This window comes from Cibotium barometz, chromosome 5, assembly GCF_041138505.1.
Source record: "Cibotium barometz isolate CiBa-2024 chromosome 5, ASM4113850v1, whole genome shotgun sequence".
NCBI classification, from domain to species: Eukaryota; Viridiplantae; Streptophyta; class Polypodiopsida; order Cyatheales; family Cibotiaceae; genus Cibotium; species Cibotium barometz.
This window is the reverse complement of record NC_141050.1, coordinates 62,370,999-62,391,643: the sequence shown is the minus strand read 5'-3', so window position 1 is coordinate 62,391,643 and position 20,645 is coordinate 62,370,999. Positions and strand designations below refer to the sequence as shown.

At 45.6% G+C, this 20,645-nt stretch overlaps 1 protein-coding gene across 2 annotated transcripts in view; it reads right to left on the bottom strand.

Annotated features, from left to right (window-relative positions):
* Positions 1-581: 581 nt before the first annotated feature.
* LOC147638740 (cytochrome c oxidase assembly factor HCC1-like) overlaps positions 582-20,645 on the bottom strand; it is a 130,695-nt gene continuing 110,631 nt past the window's right edge. For both annotated transcript variants that reach the window (XM_086798707.1, XM_086798708.1), the window contains one exon: positions 582-876. In XM_086798707.1, coding sequence (XP_086654833.1) covers positions 768-876 — 109 coding nt within the window. In that variant the 3' untranslated portion in view covers positions 582-767. The remainder of the gene's footprint in view (positions 877-20,645) is intronic.

Below are 20,645 nucleotides of genomic sequence, written 5' to 3'. Positions count from 1 at the left end.
TCCCTAAGAGCTTCCTTGTTAAAGGAATTACCTTTAAGGGAGGAGTCATTGTAAATTTTGTATACTATTGCTGCACATCCTAGTCTGCCACCCAATGAATGTTAAGTATAGGCCCAAGGATATCGCCACGCTACTCGCCTTCTGATCTTTGAAAGGATGGAGTCTCCCATCAATTTCCTCTTACAATAAAAATTCCAATTATGGTAGATTAGATAAAAGAGAACCTGAGAGCACATGTAGAGGAGTGAGCCAAGATTGAGTTCAACATGAGCTTCTGCTCAAAAGCCGAAACAAAATACGGACTACCGAAAGTACCTATGGACAAGTCAGGTCACTACTTTGAGAGCAATAAAATGTCACAAAATAGCTCCTTGCTACCTCAAGCTGACGTTGATGGACTTGGGACTCTCGTGTACACATCGCAAATCCGGTAGTCTACCATCTTTTAGGGAAAGCCCTACATGCCTAGCTCCAACCTTGATCTTATTTTTGAAGCTTTCTTCCAAAATAATAAAGATTATAATGTAAGAATTTGGTTATTCCTCAGCCATACCCCAGCCAAAATTCTACCCTTCGGAAAAAAAAAAAAGACTGTATACACTTAAAGAATCAATCCAAGATCAAAATTCCTCAAGTACAGTAATTTTCCTGTGAGGAGCCGCCAGTTTGCGAGGTACCACTGGCATGTACAAAATTGTGGTACAATTGGCCTTCAACATCACTACACGTTCATGGTGTACAAACACTTAACCAAGTTGGAAAAATCCTTAATTTCCTCTTCTCTTGATCTCTTCAATTACCTTAGCAGATAAACTGTTAGCATCATACTCTCTTCCAAAATACTTTACAAACTCCATATTCGGATCCATCAAATATCTGTGCAAAAACACACTAGAGTGAGGCATCAGGAAAATGCTTTTTCATATGCGCCTTTTTGTTTTGTTTCCCCCCCCCCCCCCCCAAAGCGTACAGTTACAAACCATAAGACAGTAAAATTAAGGTTAACCAGATGGCTAATCCAACCAAGTTCTCAAAAATGCTAATCCAAGTTCAGGATAGAGTTAGATGTAAGTTCAGGACAGAGTTAGATGTTATACAGACACAAATACAGTAGTTTACTGATGGCATGAGGAAGCACAGAAACTGAGCTGCAAAGCATGAGATGGATTAGTCAAGTTCCCTCAGAGGCGGTAGTTCTGGCCAACAAAGCAAAGTAAATCTTAACGAAAATGACAGGAAAAAGAGAGAGAAAGTTGTATTAACGTCTTCAAAAGAACCAAAGCCTCTATGAGACCAAGAAAAATTTGGAAAAGAAAATAGCTACCTACACTAAAACACGTGTGGATGGGAGGGGTGTCCAACACAAGTATCCTCCTCAAGAATAGGACATAAGGCAGTAAGAACTTGGATTGGAGCTCTCCATATGGACGGGCTCCATACACCTCATGGCAAGGGACTTACATCTACGCCAAGGGTCATGTGGACTAGCACCTTATAGAAGGGGACCAATGTCTACACCAAGGGCCAGTGGGTTGGATATGAGATGCTGGGGATTTTGGTCGGTGCCCATATTTAGTTACGGTATCCCAATTGGCCTTGGGACGTAATGTCTACACCCGGCATGACGGCGTGCTACAAGCTAGATGAAAGGGAGATTGTCCACATTCTTATGCATGTCATACCTGCATGCTTGGAATTGTTTTCACATGATATGTGTGTCTAGTTTACGGGCAAGGGACGCCCTCTGGTGAACCCTGAACATGAATCTGTATTTTAACCTCGCTTGTGAGCTATAGACAAGTGGTAGATGTGACTTCAAACTCTTTGTTTAAGGGTTTTTTTTTCCCCCAAAAACATGATCCTTCTATTAGTTAACAAAAAACAGCCTCGAAGGCTATATACAAACTCGCCTCCATGTATGAAGCGAGGATCAAAGAACAAATAAGAGGGAAGGATGCACTTCTCCTCCGGGTGACCGCTCTATGAGGAGAAGGCTATCTCATCACCTCTATCTGTGAGAAAAGGACCTTGTCGTCAAAGCCTCAAGAAAGCTTCCCGACGCTTCTGCATACAGTGAGAACCACCCTGAAGCTTCCCCAGCTGTCCGCGGAGGGTATGAATGATGTCGAGCCAGATGCTCCTGATGGACTCCGTAGGCGGAGTGTGGGTGCCTTCGATGGCTTCACTGCATCGAGCTCTTCAGATGTGCCATGGGGCAATGTTGCTACAAATCTCCCATCTTTGGCTTGAGCTAGGAGTCTGGTGACCAGTAGATGGGACTAGGACTAGCACTGTCGAGATACGAAGGTGAGAGACCTGGAAGGCTAGCCCCCCACCTTCCTCCTCATAAGCCATGACCACCTCGGCCTCAGTGGCCCAAGCGACAATGCCCCATGTAATAGTATTGCGAGAGGCCTTGTCCATAGTGAAGATGCAAAGAACCCACTGCCAAACCTACTCAGCCTTCGGGAAATCCAAAAGACAATGTCGATGAGACTCTTGGGAATGGCCACATCTTGGACATGCTGTTGGTCTACTGCCAATGGCCAACTGTGCCAACCGCCAAACTCCGATGAGCCATAACCAAAAAAAGAGGGTGATCTTCCAAGGTCGAATACTGTCCCAGAGTCTCACCAACCTGGACATTTTCTAGTATGAAAGAGGTCTGGTGGACTCCGTGATGTCTAAATATTTGGAAAGTACACGCTTTGGGAATGGGGGATTATTCTGGAATACAAAGGACCACACTCCTAAAATTTGGGAGAGTTGCTATTTTTGGCCCGACTCTGATGGAAATTATGTTCACGTCATTACATCTGGAATTGAGCAGATACCAAGAGCTGCCAAAGTGCCTATGACAGAATGTCTACCAGTTGGGATATTTTTAGAGATAAAGTTTATGGAAGGACCCATCTCTTAGATTGGGACATGTGGCACGAAAGCGGACCAAAGTGAGACAAGTTGCCTGACACTTGTTAGAAAGTGGATCAAAGTGAGACAAGTGGCCTCACACTTGTCACTTCAACTATTGTATGGCTCTCCACTTGTCATTATAGCCTTCTCTAGCTCATGGGATGCCCAAATCTATAAATTGGAGCTCTCTCTCTTTATTTGGAGAGGCTCTCTTGCTGCACACTAGCCTCTACCACTATTACAGGTTGCCCTAATGATGGCTAGTCTCTTTCTCTCTCTTTTGAAGGCTGCCCATGAAGTATACCAGCTGTTGGGGAATGTTTTGAAGGCTTCCATTACGAAGAAATACTGAAGACAAGGTATTTAATCATTTAATTATGATTTCTAGCAATTGTACTTGTTGTCCCAACCACTGTAGTGGCTACACCAGCCCTTGTACTTGCTGTACCAACCACTATACTGGCTGTACCAGCCATTGTACTTGTACCGGCTGAATGGAGAGTTGTACTTGCTGTACTTGCTGTACCAACCACTATACCGGCTGTACCAGCCATTGTACTTGTACCGACTGAATGGAGAGTTGTACTTGCTGGACTAGCTCTATTGCATGAAGACCCGTGGTTTTTGGGGAAGCATCAATACCCACACGGAGGTATATGGATTATATTGTTGGCTCGGCATTTCTATAGCTTGTGTTTCGGCTGAATTTTATGGTTGCCTTGTGTTGGGCTGTGTTATGGCATTTGTATATGGATAATCCGGCTTCTCCCGTGGGGAAAGTAAGGCCCTCAAAGCTTGTACATGATCACATGTGCAAGCTCCATTTTCAGCATTTGTGGATGTTTTGTCCATCTTTTATGTTTTATGCAAAGTGATGATGGATATGTGTTAAGGTTGTGGTCATGTTTAAATGTTTTAATATGCATTGATGGTATCAACAAGTGTGTCAAGGGCCCTAGTCCCCCGGGCACCGCGAGTTTCACAGAGCCTCTTCCAGAAATCTGACAGACTACCAGTGCCGGAGTGCCCTCGACCTCGGGCATTTGGATCCAATGGCCGAGGCTTGCGGAGTCTATGCAAAGAACGGGGTACCCGGAGTCTCCTCCCTGTCTGCAAGATCACACCAAGTCCACTCCCTCGGGTCCCACTAGAGGCGCGTGATGGGCCGGCTCTCCCAAATCCATAAATGCCGGAGTCTCTCCCTTGGCCCGAGGTGGGTCTATGTGTGACTCATGTGCATGGAATCCGATCACGCTCACCCTCTATAATGTGCATCCCTTGAAGTCCTCCAAGAGGGACTCTAATCTCACTAATCTGCCATGAGGTCCAATCGAGAAAGTGAGTAATGCGGAGCTCTCACTCGCACCATGAATTGCCAGGAGAATAGCATGCTTGGTAAACACTCCCAACCACTGCGAGGGGATCGGGGTTGGCCACTCTAGAGGAATGACAACGTCGATGTCGAGGCTGAGTCTATCTCTGCCTTGGATCCCAGTTAAGCCTCTCTCTGAATGCAAGCCAATCTCCAAGAGACCCAGCAGGTGTCACCGTTTGGCTACCCAAGTGGTCTTCCTCTATTTTCGTGCCAAAGTATGGAAGGCCATGGAGCTTCATGTTGCTCGTACTGAGGCCAAGACTCGCGTCACCTGATGTCACCATTTGGCCACCCAAGCGGTCTTTCTCTATTTGCATGCCAAGGTCTAGGAGGCCAGGGAGCTTCATATCACTTGTACTAAGGCCACAACTCGCATCACCTATGGGAGGCCAAGCCTCGTGTCACCCTTTGTGGCCAAGACATGGAACCCACTATCAGGGATCCCAGTTTAGGCCTCCCATTGAGCCACAACTCCGTGCTCGAGAAGACCTGCTATTTACAGGCTCCAAGAACGGGAGATATCTCCATTGCATAATGCGTATGCATGAATCTCTGCCTGTTTGAAACTGTTTTTGCGTGAATTGTTTTCGTGTGAATGCCTGTTATGACGTGTCCAGTTCACGGGCAGGAGACGCCAACCCACGAGCCGTGTGAATGCCCTGTATTCTGACATGGTTTGTCGCATGTGAACAAGTGGTAAGTATTCATTTAACCCTTGTTTATTATTGCAAGGTTTTATAACCGTCATTGATGAGTACCATGCTCCTCCGTATGCAGGACATAGAGGTATAATGCCTACTATGTGCATGATTGAGCGTTACTTCTTTTGGCCAAGAATGCGCAAAGATATAGAGGCATATGTACATGCATGTATCACTTGCCACAAAGTCAAGTTTGACAGGAAAAAGGCTCTTAGTTTGCTTCAACCTTTGCCTATTCCCTTGCAGCCATGGGAAAGTATTGCAATGGATTTTATCATGGATTTGCCTCGTACTCAGCAAGGCAATGATGCTATTTGAACCATTGTTGACAGGTTTAGCAAGCAAGCACAATTCTTGCCAGTCACGAAGATCACTAAGCCTGAGCATATGGTCAAGATATTTGTGGCACAAGTGTTTAAACACCATGGTATGCCTAAATCCATTGTGGGGGACAAAGATCCCGAGACTACAAGCCTCTTTTGGAGAGCTCTATTTGACAATATGGACACTAAGCTAGACTTTTTGTCGGCTTTTCACCCCCAAACGGATAGGCAAAGTGAGGCTGCAAATTCAGCTATGTTGGATCTTCTCAAATGCTATGTTGCAGACCAAAAACAGCTTGGGAAAAAGTATATACCATTGATAGAGTTTGCATACAACACAGTGCATGCCTCCACAGGAAAGGCCCTATTTGAAATTGTTTATGGCAAAGTGATATTGCCTCCCATCCTACGCACTAAGGATGATATCTTTGCAGCTGATGAGTATGTCAAAGATCTTGATGTTACCTTTACACAAGTGCAGACAACCATTGCTTGTTCACAAGATAAGCATAAGAAGGCTGCCGACAAGCATAGAAGAGAGGTAGACATCAAAGAAAACGATTGGGTATTGCTCAAATTTGAGAAAGCAAGACTCCGTAAGAGGCCAGGAAAGCAGGGAGCATGCCCTGAGCTCTCTACTAGGTATCACGGACCTTTTGAGGTGATCAAGCAGATCAATGAGGTTGCTTTCCGGCTTGCATTGCCTGATCATTGGATGATTCACAATGCCTTTCGTGTGAGTCTATTGCGCAAGATGTGGGGCCAGAGGTTGATGAGCTAGAGAAAGTTCTTCAACGTAAACACATTGTGTTTCACAAGGAGAGATGCCTTGTGAAGTTCAAGAACTATTTGCCTATTTTCGCAAAATGGGTTGATGAAGACTACGTCAAAGATTACCCACAACTTCTTCACGCATATTTGGAGGCTTTTCAGTTGAGGTCAACTATTTAGAATCCTGGGGGGGATGTCACCATTTGGCCGCCCAAGTGATTTTCGTGCCAAAGTACGGGAGCCCACGGAGTTTCGTGTCGTCCGTACTGAGGCCGGGACTCGCGTCACCTAACGTCACCATTTGGCTACCCAAGTGGTCTTCCTCTATTTCGTGCCAAGGTACCGGAGGCCAGGGAGCTTCATCTCGCCCGTACTGAGGTCAGGACTCGCGTCACCTACGGGAGGCCAAGCCTTGTGTCACCCGTAGTGTGGCCAAGAAGTGGAACCCACTGTCAAGGATCCCAGTTTAGGCTTCCCATTGGCCAGTTCCGTGCTCGAGAAGACCTGCTATTTACAGGTTCCAAGAACGGGATATATTTCCATTGCATAATGCATATGCATGCATCTCTGCCTATTTGAAACTGTTTTCGCGTGACTTGTTTTCATGTGAATGCCTGTTATGACATGTCTAGTTCACGGGCAGGGGACGCCCACCCGTGAGCCGTGTGCATGCCCTGTATTCTGGCATGGTTTGTGGCATGTGAACAGGTGGTATGTATTCATTTAACCCTTGTTTATTATTGCAAAGGTTTTATAACCTTAGCAGTTCGCATTAGTTAAAGCTGGGCACCAGCCACCGGCTCAGTGCCCGCGGGGCCCAAGGTCAAAAGTGTGGCCAGCCCAAATGCTGGGCACCCACATAGGGCCTCATAAGTGTGTGGACACTTTAAGGAGGTGCCAACCACATAGTTGCATTCCGTACCCGTACTCATCCGATGAGTACTTTCAGTACTTTGCGTACCACTCCATACGTAGCGTACCTCGAACAGACGTCGTCTTCGTACCAAATAGGAGGTTCAATGTACAACACTTATTTGGTCCGTTTTTTAATTATTTTAGTCAGTGGTCATTGCCCAGTAGTTAATAGATTAGTTTTCATTTCAGTATTACCATTGTCTTTCATGCTATTTTTGTATGGATGCTAGATATTTCTTATTTTCCATACATACATACATACACACACACACTTTTTTTTTTTTTTTGTAAAACCATTGAAAATTGCATTATATCATAAATGTACAAAAGGGTTTGACATTAAGAGGATGTCTAAACCCTAGAACTTAAAAACAGTAGTAAAAAAGTTCTATGCAAGAACAGGGCAGTGCTCAAGAAAAGAGCCTATGCCCTATCCATCAGAAACAGTAAAAGAAAAGCTGAACACAAGAAACATCCAAATCTTCCTCATGTACGGCATCATATAAGGACTGCCGCAAAGAGGCTCGGAAGAACTCATAAGGGTGCTGAAGGGGTGAATTCAGATATGCATGATTTCGCTGTAGCCAGAGGGTCCATAAGGCCCAGTATCTGATCCAATGGAAGAAAAGAGAATACTGTGACAAAGAAGCTGATAACGTGCCAAACATCCAGAAAAACCTGTAGAACCTGTGTGCAGGAAATCTGAAAGATAAAAAATATGAGATCTTGTCCAGAAGGTCTCTGGAATATGAACAAGACCACAATAAATGCGGAATACTCTCAGTAGTATGATGACATCTTGGACAAAGAGGAGAGGCAATCCTTCTTTGAGCCAATTTCACTCCCACTGGAAAAATACCGACAATGCATCTCCAAAGAAAGAGTCTCTGCTTCAATGGCATTTTCAACTTCCATATCAATGTCAGTTTTCCTTTCCACCAAGCTAAAGACTTATCCAGATGCCAAAGAGAATTAGCATGATGAGCAATCCATGGAGGAGGTAATATCAATCAATAAGCCTGTATAGAAGTCAATAGATGCAAAGGCTGAGAGGATAATCTTGAACTTGAAGACTGAAGATGCCAATCTTGAAGCCTGTCTCTTACATCCAATGTTGGAATCGGAATGAAAGGGTGTAAGAGATCTGCAATAGCTTTCCATATAGATCTATGATGCATCCCAAGATTGTATTGTTGGCATGCTGCCGGAAAAGAAAGAATTTGCCCTCGAGTATCTACCACGTCGTCAATGAACCGGATGCCCAACTTCATAAGATTGTAAGCTCTGATTGGTTGTTGTACAGCAAGGGGAGAGTAAAAAACAGCACTCCAATGTATGCTTTCCATTCGAAGCGAGGAAGCTATAGAGGCAGGATGGGGAGACCATTTGATGCGAGAGAGCACTTTCTTCCAATCCTATGCCCAACTTCATAAGATTGTAAGCTCTGATTGGTTGTTGTACAGCAAGGGGAGAGTAAAAAACAGCACTCCAATGTATGCTTTCCATTCGAAGTGAGGAAGCTATAGAGGCAGGATGGGGAGACCATTTGATGCGAGAGAGCACTTTCTTCCAATCCTGAATCAAGGAAGTAGAAAATGGACAACCAGGGATTTTACCTTGAAATTTGCCAAGTACTACTTCCGATGGATCAACTAACCAACGACCATAAGCATTTGTGCGCATCTGACCACACAAAATTGCCAACATGATAGACCAAGGCTGCTCTTGTTGAAAAAAGGTTTTGAGCATAGTGATCTTTCTTGCCAGCACATGAAATTTGATGTTTATAATATTCAAACCACCATGCATTCTTGGTGAGCAAAGCAGGTCCATTTTGAGCAACCTCAAAGCTTTTTTATGAAGCTTAGTTTTTCAAAAAATCTCCATGGCTTGAGACATAAAAGAAGAAAGATCTCGAGATGACCAATGTAAGAGAGGAAGGTAAAACTGGACATAAGCCACAACAATGGACTGAACAATTCGAAGTCGTACGTGCAATGGCCAAGTGGAGATCTTCCAATATTCTAATTTGTCCTGAATTTTGTTTAGCACCCAAGATATCATACACACACACACACATATATATATATAGTAAAAAACATGAACGTACTTAAAGTACTTATCTTGATGCGTACTTTGCGTACTCGTACCGTACACGTACCATACCACACCGTACCTAAAGTACTCAACCACTATGGCCCACCATTAATTATGGTGGGCTGTGCCACATGGCACAAGGGATTTGGACCCCTCCACCTCCTCTCCCCCATTCTTCTCCACCTCTTTGCACTTTCCCTTCTCCTTGAAGCTGGCGCCCAACTCTCCCTGGCTCACTTCCCTTTTTCTGCTGGTCGACTGCTCTTTTCAATACCTTCTGCACCTGCTGTACCTTTTGAAACCTGCCGAAACCCCAAGTTCTAACCATACCTGCTGTACCTTCTGTACCTTTTGAAACCCTAACAGTACCTGATGTACCTTCTGTACCAACAGTACCAGCTGTACCTACTGTGTACCTGCTGTGGGCACCTGCTGAAACCCTAATTGTACCTGCTGCTGTGACTGTACCCTCAGTACCTTCTGTACCTGCACCACCTGTACCTGCAGAACCTAACCGATGTAAGCCCGGGAGAAGGCCCAACAAGAAGTAATATACCACATGGTGGCAAGAAGAACTTGGTTCGCCACCACCACTTGACCGACTAAGCAAAGCCTCGCTGAAATCCAGTATAGAAGCTTCTTCCGAATGCTCAGAAGAAGAGGGGCTAACTATTGCTCTGGGGAGATATCAATGCGCACCTAGCATCCAAGATAACGGATTGGAGTGCCACTCGGAATCCACTAGAAAGTCTCAACTGGACGCCAACTTAGGGTGGTTGAAGAGCGAACCCAAAATCCACACAACTTGTGCCAATTGATCTACGCTCCTGATGCGCAACAGAAGATCTCTATCGCCTCTGCAATTCTCTGAAGACATCTCCAAATAAGTATGCTGCTATGTCATCTGCGAACTTTGAGTCTAGCAGATCCTGTGCATGGATGAGGAGATGCAATCCCTAGAGCCCAGTCTCCTGAGCTGAGAGAAAACTGCTCTCGGCGCGACAAATAGAAAGAGATAGGGTGCTAGAGGGAAGCCTTGCCAGACCTAGCGAGAAAAGAGGAAATCTATCCCCTCTAGCTCCCTAAATGAGAACCTGGCTATGAGAGGCCGAGTAAAGTCCAAAAACACCGTGGATCCACTCCTCCGTAAAACCCATCCAGTACATCGTGCCCTCCAAAAAGCCCCAATCAACTCTATCATAGGCTCTCAAAATCCAGGAGCACAATGAGATCCTGCCTGCCGCATCCTAGCCAAATCTATTGCCTCCCAGAAAGTGAAGATGTTGTCCAGAATGCTCCGATCGTGAACAAAACCTGTCTGAGTATCATGAATCAAGTCCCGAGGAGGGTGATGGGTTTCCACGGCCGAATCTCCAATCTGTCACCACCCTCCTAGGAATCAAGTGAATCAGACCCTCTGACAGCCTCTCTATCATGGCACCCCTCGTCATAATCTCATTAAGGGTTGCTCCAAGGCCGCCTTCCATGAGATCCCATTGATGAAGAAAAAAAGGAGACTAGAAGCCCGTCCGTTTCCGGGCATTTTCCCCTAGGAAGAGCCGTCAAGGCCTCCACCAGCTCATCAGCTGTGAAGGGAGTCAATAGGAAAGTCCGGAGAGCATAGGAAACCACCTCTCTCATGTGCCGCCAAACCCATTGTCGTGAATCCACCACCTGTGAGGATAATGGGGCACCCGTGAGAAGGGATCTAAAAAAATCTATGGCTATGGCTCTCACGGAGGGAGGGGGGTGGGGGGGGCAGAAACGATAGATCCATCCTGGCCTTGCAACCTACGGATACCATCTCTCCACCTGTGAGGGACTACAATCTCAAAAAAATCCCCATTGATTCTATCTCCGGCCTTGGGTAGCTCTAGCATGGTATCTGTACTCCACCCTCCACTCCTCCATGGATCTAAGCTCTATACAGGCGGCAACCACAACTAACCCTCAACCCACGAGCTATCTGGGGAGCTCTTCTGAAGTCCCTAAAGAGAAGCAAGACCCTAACGAATGCTCCTCTCTTTCTCACAAAATCTAGTCAATCAGCTCTAAGCTGCCTCTGCAGTAAACTGCTAATCTCACCAAGGAAAATAGTGCCTGCCAAGATACCAATCATGCCCCCACGACTGCAAGCCCACTCTAGCACATAGAATCTATGAAGTCGAGAAAGATTGGGGCCAGTGCTCCTCACGTTAGACCTCGAGAAGCACAGACTCTCGGGGTTGCGTCCAAACTCTAGAAAGTGTGAAGGGTCATGTCCCCTAAGAGCCAAGATCAACTCCTCCCAAGCAGAGTACTCGGAGCCAGAAACTATAACCATGCCTCCTCCAAGTCTATCCTTTGTTGATGACTCTATCATGTTAAAGTACCCACCCATACACCAAAAGTTAGCCTCTGGAAGGGACTGATGAACTGTACTCCAGAAAGTGCCTCTACCTGCAATGGCGTTCGGAGCATATACATTTAGAAAGCCCACACAATCCTCGCTGATCCTGATGGTAACCCACTGAGCCCGACCAATGTCAATGAAGCTTGAGCCAACCACTGTCGGTAACAGCTCCTCGCTGACAGAAATACAAACTCCCCCCCTGAGTCTCGGAGAGGCCAAAAGAGGGAGACCAGAAAGTGAGAATCTTGCCCGGTAGAATCTTCCCGCAATAGCGGATACGCCCCTCTCAAAGATGGTGCTCCTGGAGCATAGTTGCCAGGCGTTTCATGAAATGCTTTTCATAAACGTTTCTTTCAAATCCCAGACGTTTCATACAAAATGGGGGGGGGTTATAGGCCCCAACATTTATATATAAGTCTATAATATGTAAAAAATATGTTGCCTTCCCTCCAAAACAATATTAAACATGCATCATTTACACATTAAAACATGTTTTCAAGTAAAAACTAAAGAATCTGGGTTAAAAACGCTTAAATCATACAATTCCCAGGTGGACATGAATGAAACACGTTTCATTCGTATGAAACGTTTCGTTTCATTCAAACTGATTGAAACGCATTTCATTGCAACTATGTCCTGGAGGAAGAGAATATCAATGAGTCCCCCAACCGCTGCTCTATGAAGCTCTCCTCTAAGAACACCATGCCTCTAAAAGCACTAAGGCCCACCCAAACCCTAGATGTTCTATGAGGCAATCCACATATCTAATCTTTGTGGGAAACACATATCTAATCTCTCTGGGAAACAGAACTATTGGAACTGCCCTCCACTCGAAGAGTCTTGGGCATGGGTTTCAACGAGGAGTAATCACAGTCAATCCTAGGACGAACGTGCACCAAGTGGACGCGGATCCTGTCCTCCATGTGACACCACTCTGTCTGAGCTTAGAAGTAAACATAATCTAGGCTCTACCTGTCGCAATGCAAGTATCGATAGGAGGGGGGAAGGCGTACTGCTACTGAGATATGAAGAAACACAAAGAGCAGCACCTCCAAGCTCGAGGACACCACCTCCCCATCCTGATCTTTGTGGCCTGAGCCTCCCAACTCCATCCGAACCAAGGGCCAAAGATGGGTAAGCATGTTGGTGATGCGCAGAACATGTAGATGATGAGCGACCTCGACAGCCTGCCCCTAGATGGCGGCACACACCGACTCTGTGTCATATTCCGTCCCTGAGGCTGCACTCAAGGGAAAGGAGAAGATCATCGTGCCACCCTCTAGTGTGGAGGGCCTGAAGTGATGAAACACCACACAAATCCGAATGGAAGTTACCGTCTCCTCGAAGATACCAATTCCTTCAATAGGGAGACATTCGAAGAAACTATAATCCATTGGCTGCCCGAGAACCCTGGGAAAGGGGGGCCACTTGGCGCCTTTGGCAGGAGAGCTCTCACCAAGGAGGCGGAGATGGTCACCTCAACCGGCTCCGAAAAGCAATGAATCAAGTGGCAGACTGAACTCGCCAGCTGCCTCCGATTTGGGTCTAGCGTGGCCGGAGGGCAGCAAGAATGCTTAGGAAAGGCAGAGGGAGGGGGGAAAACCGGCTTCGAAGAAGACGGGGCAGGGGGGCTAGCGTGGGGAGAGCCAGAGCCGAAGGTTGGAGAGGGAAGTAGAAGGGAAAACCCCCCTAAGAGGAAGGGTGCGAGGAAGGGTCCGCCAAAGGCTCAATAGGGCCAGAAGGCCTGATTGGAACTTGGGAACCTGGAGAGGAATCTCGACAGGGTAATGGCCTCCAAACCGGGGGGAGCAAAGGTGGATTCCTCGAGGTAATTGGGGAAGGGGGCGAGGGGGGGGAGGGGGAACGCCGTCGGGTGGCGTTGCAATAAATCTTGAAACAGTTCTATGACAAAACCGTATCCTCCTGTGCTCTACCAGCCTAGCGCGCTCTGTGGCACTGCTCAACTCTGGAGTTCGGCCGGCAACTTTGTTGCGGGCCAATGGTCTGCCACTCTCCGGCATCGGTATGGGCTGCGGCCGGATCCTGGTGCTCTGCTACGTGAGGGCAACTTCCCTCCCACCCCCCTAAAGCATTGGCCTTGGAGGCCAGATGTCATCATTTGGCCACCCGAATGGTTCACTCTTGCTTTCACACTATGTACATATTGGATTAGTGTCCATAGCTTATGGAATATGCCTATGCAGGTGATTGACACGTGTCATGCTGTATAGTTGGATATGATATTCCGCTAGGACTTGATGTTATCATGCCCGGAATATCTGGAGGACTTGGCTTTCCGCTGGGACTTGTGCCTTTGTGTATATGCCCGGAAACGCCTGGAGGACTTGGCTTTCCGCTGGGACTTGTGCCTTTGTGTACATGCCCGGAAACGCCTGGAGGATTGGCTTTCCACTGGGTCTGGTATTGCGTATACTTGCCTGGAAACGCCTGGTCTTATATGGTTTCATGAACGGAAATTGCTCATGCCAATGCTGCATTGCATAGCATCTTTATGTGCTTGCCTGCAAATGAAATTGCATGCTGTTTTCATGCCTGCATGACCTATGTGTAGTTCCGGGTAAGGGGACGCCCGCCCGTGAACGTGCGTGTGAAACTGTCTACTGACATGGTTGTGTGGCATGTGAACAGGTGGTAAGTATTACCCAATCTAGGCTCAAATAGCCCTTAGGACTTGGCCAATATTTATAAGCGAGTGCGTTCCCATTTCATTAAAGTTTGGGCGCCCAAAAGTCACTTATAAATTATGACCGCTTCCAAGTTCACACTCACTGAAGTCCCGAGGCGGACAAGACTCAATGTCCAGGACCTGATCCTCCCTCATAAATGGGCATCTCCCCATGTCCCTTCACCTGATTGGACCCCAATTCACTTACTTATTAAGAGAAATTCGTGTTTTCTCTTCATGAGGATTTTTGGAGGCTGAAAACTCTGTTTTTCCACCATTTCTCTCCATTTCCAAGCTCTCCATAGTCATACCCAACTTGCTAGGGTGTTTTCCAAGCTTCCAAGAGTGTTTCTAAGTGCTAATCACTCTCCTACTCACTCCCAATGACTGAAATTCAGCAAAACAGCTCTCATTTTTGCTGTAATTTCTGGTCTTTTTGCTGAAAACCCTAATTTCAGCCTTCCTTTCTCAAGTTGAACCATAGGGGAAGCTTTCCCAGGGTTCCCTTCATCCTCTTGAAGACTTTTGTCGCGAAGGATTGCGGCAAATCGAAGATATGAACACTTCTAAAGCTTCCAACGCGAAGGCTTCCGCTTGCAACAACTTCTATGAAGACTGGTAAGGTAATTGGACAATGTATTGTCATTACTTACTCAGTAGAAGGGCAGGACTCCTTGTTTAGCCGCCCTGTGTAGTATTTCTCTTGTCCTATGTGCTCTTGAAGATGTTGCTACCTTGCTTGGTAGAACATAGAGCCAATGGTAGAGAATATGGGCACTGAAGTCGGGCCGGGCATCAAGGCAGCTTCTTGGTGATCTACATCGACATACCATTGTTTTCTAAATGCTGAATTTCATATGCATTGGCATGGAGGATTTGGCAATGGATGCCCGTGAAACTATGTATTGAATTTCTCCAATAGTAATACAATTTACTCAAGGGAGGGGTCGGCCGTTCCGGTTCATTGTGTGCCTCTTGTTAATTCAGCAATTTACTTCTTGTATTTGAGCAAGTGTCCTTCAAATCTTAGTGTATTTAAGTGTATTGATTAGCATTGTGTTCAACCAAGTTACATTGGTATCAGAGCATACGGTTCTCTTTCACTTCTATCGTGAGAGACGATCACCGTGAACACTAGCTATCTCTACACTTAGAACATTATGGACAGCCATACAATGAATGTTGGAGATGCTAATACAAGAGGCAGGGACAATGAAATGCATGCCTCCAATGCTTTACAGGATGAGCAAACTCATGTGGTGCACAATAGGGAACCTGAATATGTGGGATAGCCGTCCCGTGGCAAAGAGAAGATGCAAGAAGAAGAGTCCATAGTCTTGAGGGCTGAACTTACTCATATGCAGGCTCTTCTCCATGCACAACAAGAAGAATTGAATCTCTATCGCCGCGAGGATCCATTGGTACATGACCGTTTGAACGCCAAGAAAGCTGAATCTTATATGGATCATGCAATGGCAATGATTGCTCAAGAGTTGTACATGCAACCGAGGGATGCAGCACGTGCATACTTGGCTCGTACCGAGGATGCCTATGCAGAAAAGGCAACCATCCCACATGTCTTGGAATCCCGACAAGTGCCCGAACAAGAACTTATGTCTAAGAGGATGAATCTCCATGCGATGGGAGAGGAACAATCAGTGACTTCACGCCATGCAGGAATACCTCATGTAGCCCGTGAAGGATACAATGTTTATGGCAGTGGTCAAAATGTATGTCAAATGCCATTGCCGGCTGAAAATGTACATGCACAACACATGCAACATGGGCTGCAATTTTCTGTTGGTGCAGGTATTCCGCGTATCTCTCATGCCACTCATGCCTTCGAGTGTGCTCGTGAGGGAGAAGTTATGGCTGAAAATGTATCAATGCATGTTGAGGGGCCAGCCATGCCTCATGCTTACAGGGCACATGTATCTATGCCTTATGCATCACCTTTTGGTCCAAAAATGATGCCAGTCACAGGAGCTGTCCCAATGGACAAACATGAGGGAAAACATGTTGAGATGCACACACATGCATCAAAGTCTCGTGACTTCAAAGCCGGAGACAAATCTGTGAAGTTTGACACATATCATGGAGAATATGATGCATCAAAGACACTTGCTTTTATTGCCCAGTTTGATATTGCTTTCAGTGATGAGGATTTCACTCAGAAATCCATGATCCGGCATGTAAGCATGTTCATGAAAGGCACTGCTGCCCATTAGTGGCTCACGGAGAAGCTCTCACCGAATCCTGTTAGATCATGGAAAGAGTTCAAGGAGAGGTTCTATGCTCAATTCTTGCCTCCCAATGCATTGAATGAGCTAACAATGAAGTGAGATTGGGTAAAGCAAAATGAGGGGGAATCGGTAAATGCATATGTACAAAAGTTTTGGAAAGTGCTTTTGGAGGTCTCTCCATTTATGCATGTCACCGAGGCGGAAAGGAAGAGAAGGTTTCAATCGGGATTGCAACCCGTGTACAAAGCGGGATTACAAATCTATCCTGGTCATACCTTACACCAATTAATCGCAGCCGCCACCGCCACCGCCACCGAGCAATTGGAACTCAAATTGAGTCGATCCAATAAGGCTAAACCCTCATTTCAAGGCAAAGAGAGGGCTGTCCAAAACCTGAAAAATGATGGACAGCCACCTAAAAGGGACCAAAATCAAGCCAAATTAGGTCCAAAAGCTGAAAATAAGTTTGCTAAAAAGCGCTCTTATAAGCCGGCAAACTTTGGTCTTAGTGCTGAGAAAAAGGAGCAATATATGCATGAAGGCAAATGCTTTTACTTGTGGCAGCACTGAGCACATGGCAAGAGCATGCCCAAATAAGAAAAACAAAGCTGAAAATGCTAATGTACCGAAGCCTAATGTGCATATGGTTCCGGATGTGCAAGGCAACATTTCACATGATAGCAAAGATAGGGTTGTATGCAAAGCTTCGGGACAACTCAAGAATCAGCCCGCTTTGTTCATGTTTGATGATTGTGCATCGGAGAATTTCATATCCACTCAGATGGCAGCTGCTTTGGGTATTGAAGTGGAGGACATGGGTCCTCAAATTGAAGCAGGGGCTGCCTTTGTTGGTAGAGAAGTGCAGGTCATGCCTATTTTTGGCAAGTTGCGCATACACATTCAAGGCTATGTGGATCATGAGGATTTTCTTGTGGCGCCTTTGAATGGCTGTGATGTATTGCTTGGAAAGCCTTGGCATACACGTATTGATCCGTGCAAGGCTTACAAGACTAACAGGATCACCTTCATGCATAAAGGCCGAGAACATGTAATTGATACTGGTGAAGAGGGTGATACCATTCCCCTTGTATCTCATGTACAAATTAAGAAAGTAATGAAAAAGAGTGTTTTTGCGTACTTGATTTTTGTACGAGATCATGTTGAGAAAAATAATGTACATGTAAACACTCTTAGTAATGATAGGCTGAAATTTTTGCAAGAGCACAATGATTGTTTTGCTAATGAGTTACCAAATGAGTTACCACCTGTACGATCGGAAGATCGTCGCATTGATCTTGTGCCGGGTAGCTCACCGCCTAATAGGCCAGCCTATCGTGTAAGTGCATCCCAAAAAGAGGAGATCATGAAGCAAGTAAATGAGCTTCTTGAGAAGGGTTTGGTTCAGCCAAGCTCTTCCCCATATTGTTCACCCGTCCTCTTAGTTCAAAAGAAGGATGGATCCTTTCGTATGTGTGTGGATTATAGAGCTTTGAATAAGCTTACCATCAAGAATAGGTTTCTGATTCCACGCATAGACGACATCCTTGACAAGTTGGATGGATCGGCATGCTTTAGCCAAATTGATCTCAAGAGTGGATATCATCAAGTGCGTGTAGTGCCTGAGAATGTACACAAAACTGCTTTCAGGACAGCATTTGGGCTTTATGAGTATCTTGTTATGCCTTTTGGTCTTACAAATGCCCCGGCTACATTCAATAGAATGATGGATCGCATATTCCGTGGGTACAGGAAATTTACAGGTGTCTTCTTTGATGACATACTAGTCTTCTCGAAGACCGAAGAAGAGCATAAAGCTCATTTGGCTATTGTTTTTGAAGAGCTCCATAAGCATAAACTCTTCATAAATGCAAAGAAGAGTGAGTTCTTCTTGTCAGAGATACATTATCTTGGGCATATTGTGTCCAAAGATGGAGTGCGGATGGATCCTGCAAAGATTGATGCAATTCGGAATTGGCCCGAATTGAGTTCAGTGCATGAGATCCGTAGTTTTCTTGGATTATGCTCTTACTACCGTAGGTTCATTCGGCACTTTGCATGGATTGCTTCTCCTTTGCATGATTTGACAAAGAAGAAGGCCGTGTTCAAATGGACCAATGTAGAGAGAGATGCATTCCTCAAATTGAAAGATGCAACTACTCATGGTCCAGTGTTGATCGTTCCGGATTTGCAAAAGCCTTTTTGTGTGGAATGTGATGCATCTGGAAATTGCATAGGGACTGTCCTTAATCAAGAGGGACATGCCGTGGCTTATGAAAGTCGTAGATTGCATGATGCAGAGCTATCTCTTGGCATTTATGAGAAAGAGCTCTTGGCTGTAATTCATGCACTTACTATATGGAAACATTACCTTCTTGGGGCTGATTTCACTGTGAAGACAGATCACCAGAGTTTGAGGTATTTTCTTACTCAAACTAAATTGTCAGAGAAGCATATGAGGATGGCCAATTTCCTCTCTATGTTTCATTTTCAGATCTTGCACACCCCGGGAAAGAAGAATGTAGTGGCCGATGCATTGTCACGTAAGCCGTATGTAGCAGCTATCTCGGTTGCCTCTCATGGGGACTTGTCTACCATGCGTGATTTGTATCATACGGATGCTGATTTTGCCACTATTTGGGCTGATTTGATGGCTGGTCATGCACATGCCTCATATGTGATCAAAGAGGGTTATCTCATGAAAGATAATTGCCTATGTGCGGTGTCTGACATGAGGCAAAAGGTTTTGGATGAGTGCCATGCTCCTCCATATGCTGGTCATAGAGCCATAATGCCTACTACGCACATGATTGAGCGGTATTTCTTTTGGCCAGGTATGCGGAAGGACATAGAGGCACATGTACGTGCATGTATCACCTGTCAAAAGGTCAAATTTGATAGGCAAAAGGCACCAGGTTTGCTTCAGCCATTGCCTATTCCCACACAGCCATGGGAAAGTATTACAATGGATTTCATTATGGACTTGCCACGTACCCAACAGGGTAATGATGCAATTTGGACAATTGTGGACAAGTTTAGCAAGCAAGCTCATTTCTTGCCGGTCAAAAAGACCATCAAAGCTGAGCATATGGTTAAAATATATCTTGCACAAGTGTTCAAACATCATGGAATGCCGAAGTCCATTATGGGATCCCAGGACTACAAGTCTCTTTTGGCGGGCCTTATTTGATAATATGGGCACCAAATTGGACTTCTCATCAGCTTATCACCCTCAAACGGATGGGTAAAGTGAGCCTGCAAATTCAGCCGTGTTGGATCTCTTGAAATGTTATGTGGCGGATCAGAAGTCTTCTTGGGAGAAGTACTTACCGCTTGTGGAATTTGCATACAACAACACAGTGCATGCATCTACGGGAAAGGCCCCATTTGAGATTGTTTATGGTAAGGTGGTCCGAATGGTTCACTCTTGCTTTCACACTATGTACATATTGGATTAGTGTCCATGGCTTATGGAATATGCCTATGCAGGTGATTGACACGTGTCATGCTGTATAGTTGGATATGATATTCCGCTGGGACTTGATGTTATCATGCCCGGAATATCTGGAGGACTTGGCTTTCCGCTGGGACTTGTGCCTATGTGTACATGCCCGGAAACGCCTGGAGGACTTGGCTTTCCGCTGGGACTTGTGCCTTTGTGTACATGCCCGGAAACGCCTGGAGGATTGGCTTTCCACTGGGTCTGGTATTGCGTATACTTGCCTGGAAACGCCTCGTCTTATATGGTTTCATGAACGGAAATTGCTCATGCCAATGCTGCATTGCATAGCATCTTTATGTGCTTGCCTGCAAATGAAATTGCATGCTGTTTCATGCCTGCATGACCTATGTGTAGTTCCGGGTAAGGGGACGCCCGTCCGTGAACCGTGCATGTGAAACTGTCTGCTGACATGGTTGTGTGGCATGTGAACAGGTGGTAAGTATTACCCAATCTAGGCTCAAATAGCCCTTAGGACTTAGCCAATATTTATAAGTGAGTGCGTTCCCATTTCATTAATATGTAACTTGGTTGAACACAATGCTAATCAATACACTTAAATACACTAAGATTTGAAGGACACTTGCTCAAATACAAGAAGTAAATTGCTGAATTGACAAGAGGCACACAATGAGCCGGAACGGCCGACCCCTCCCTTGAGTAAATTGTATTACTATTGGAGAAATTCAATACATAGTTTCACGGGCATCCATTGCCAAATCCTCCATGCCAA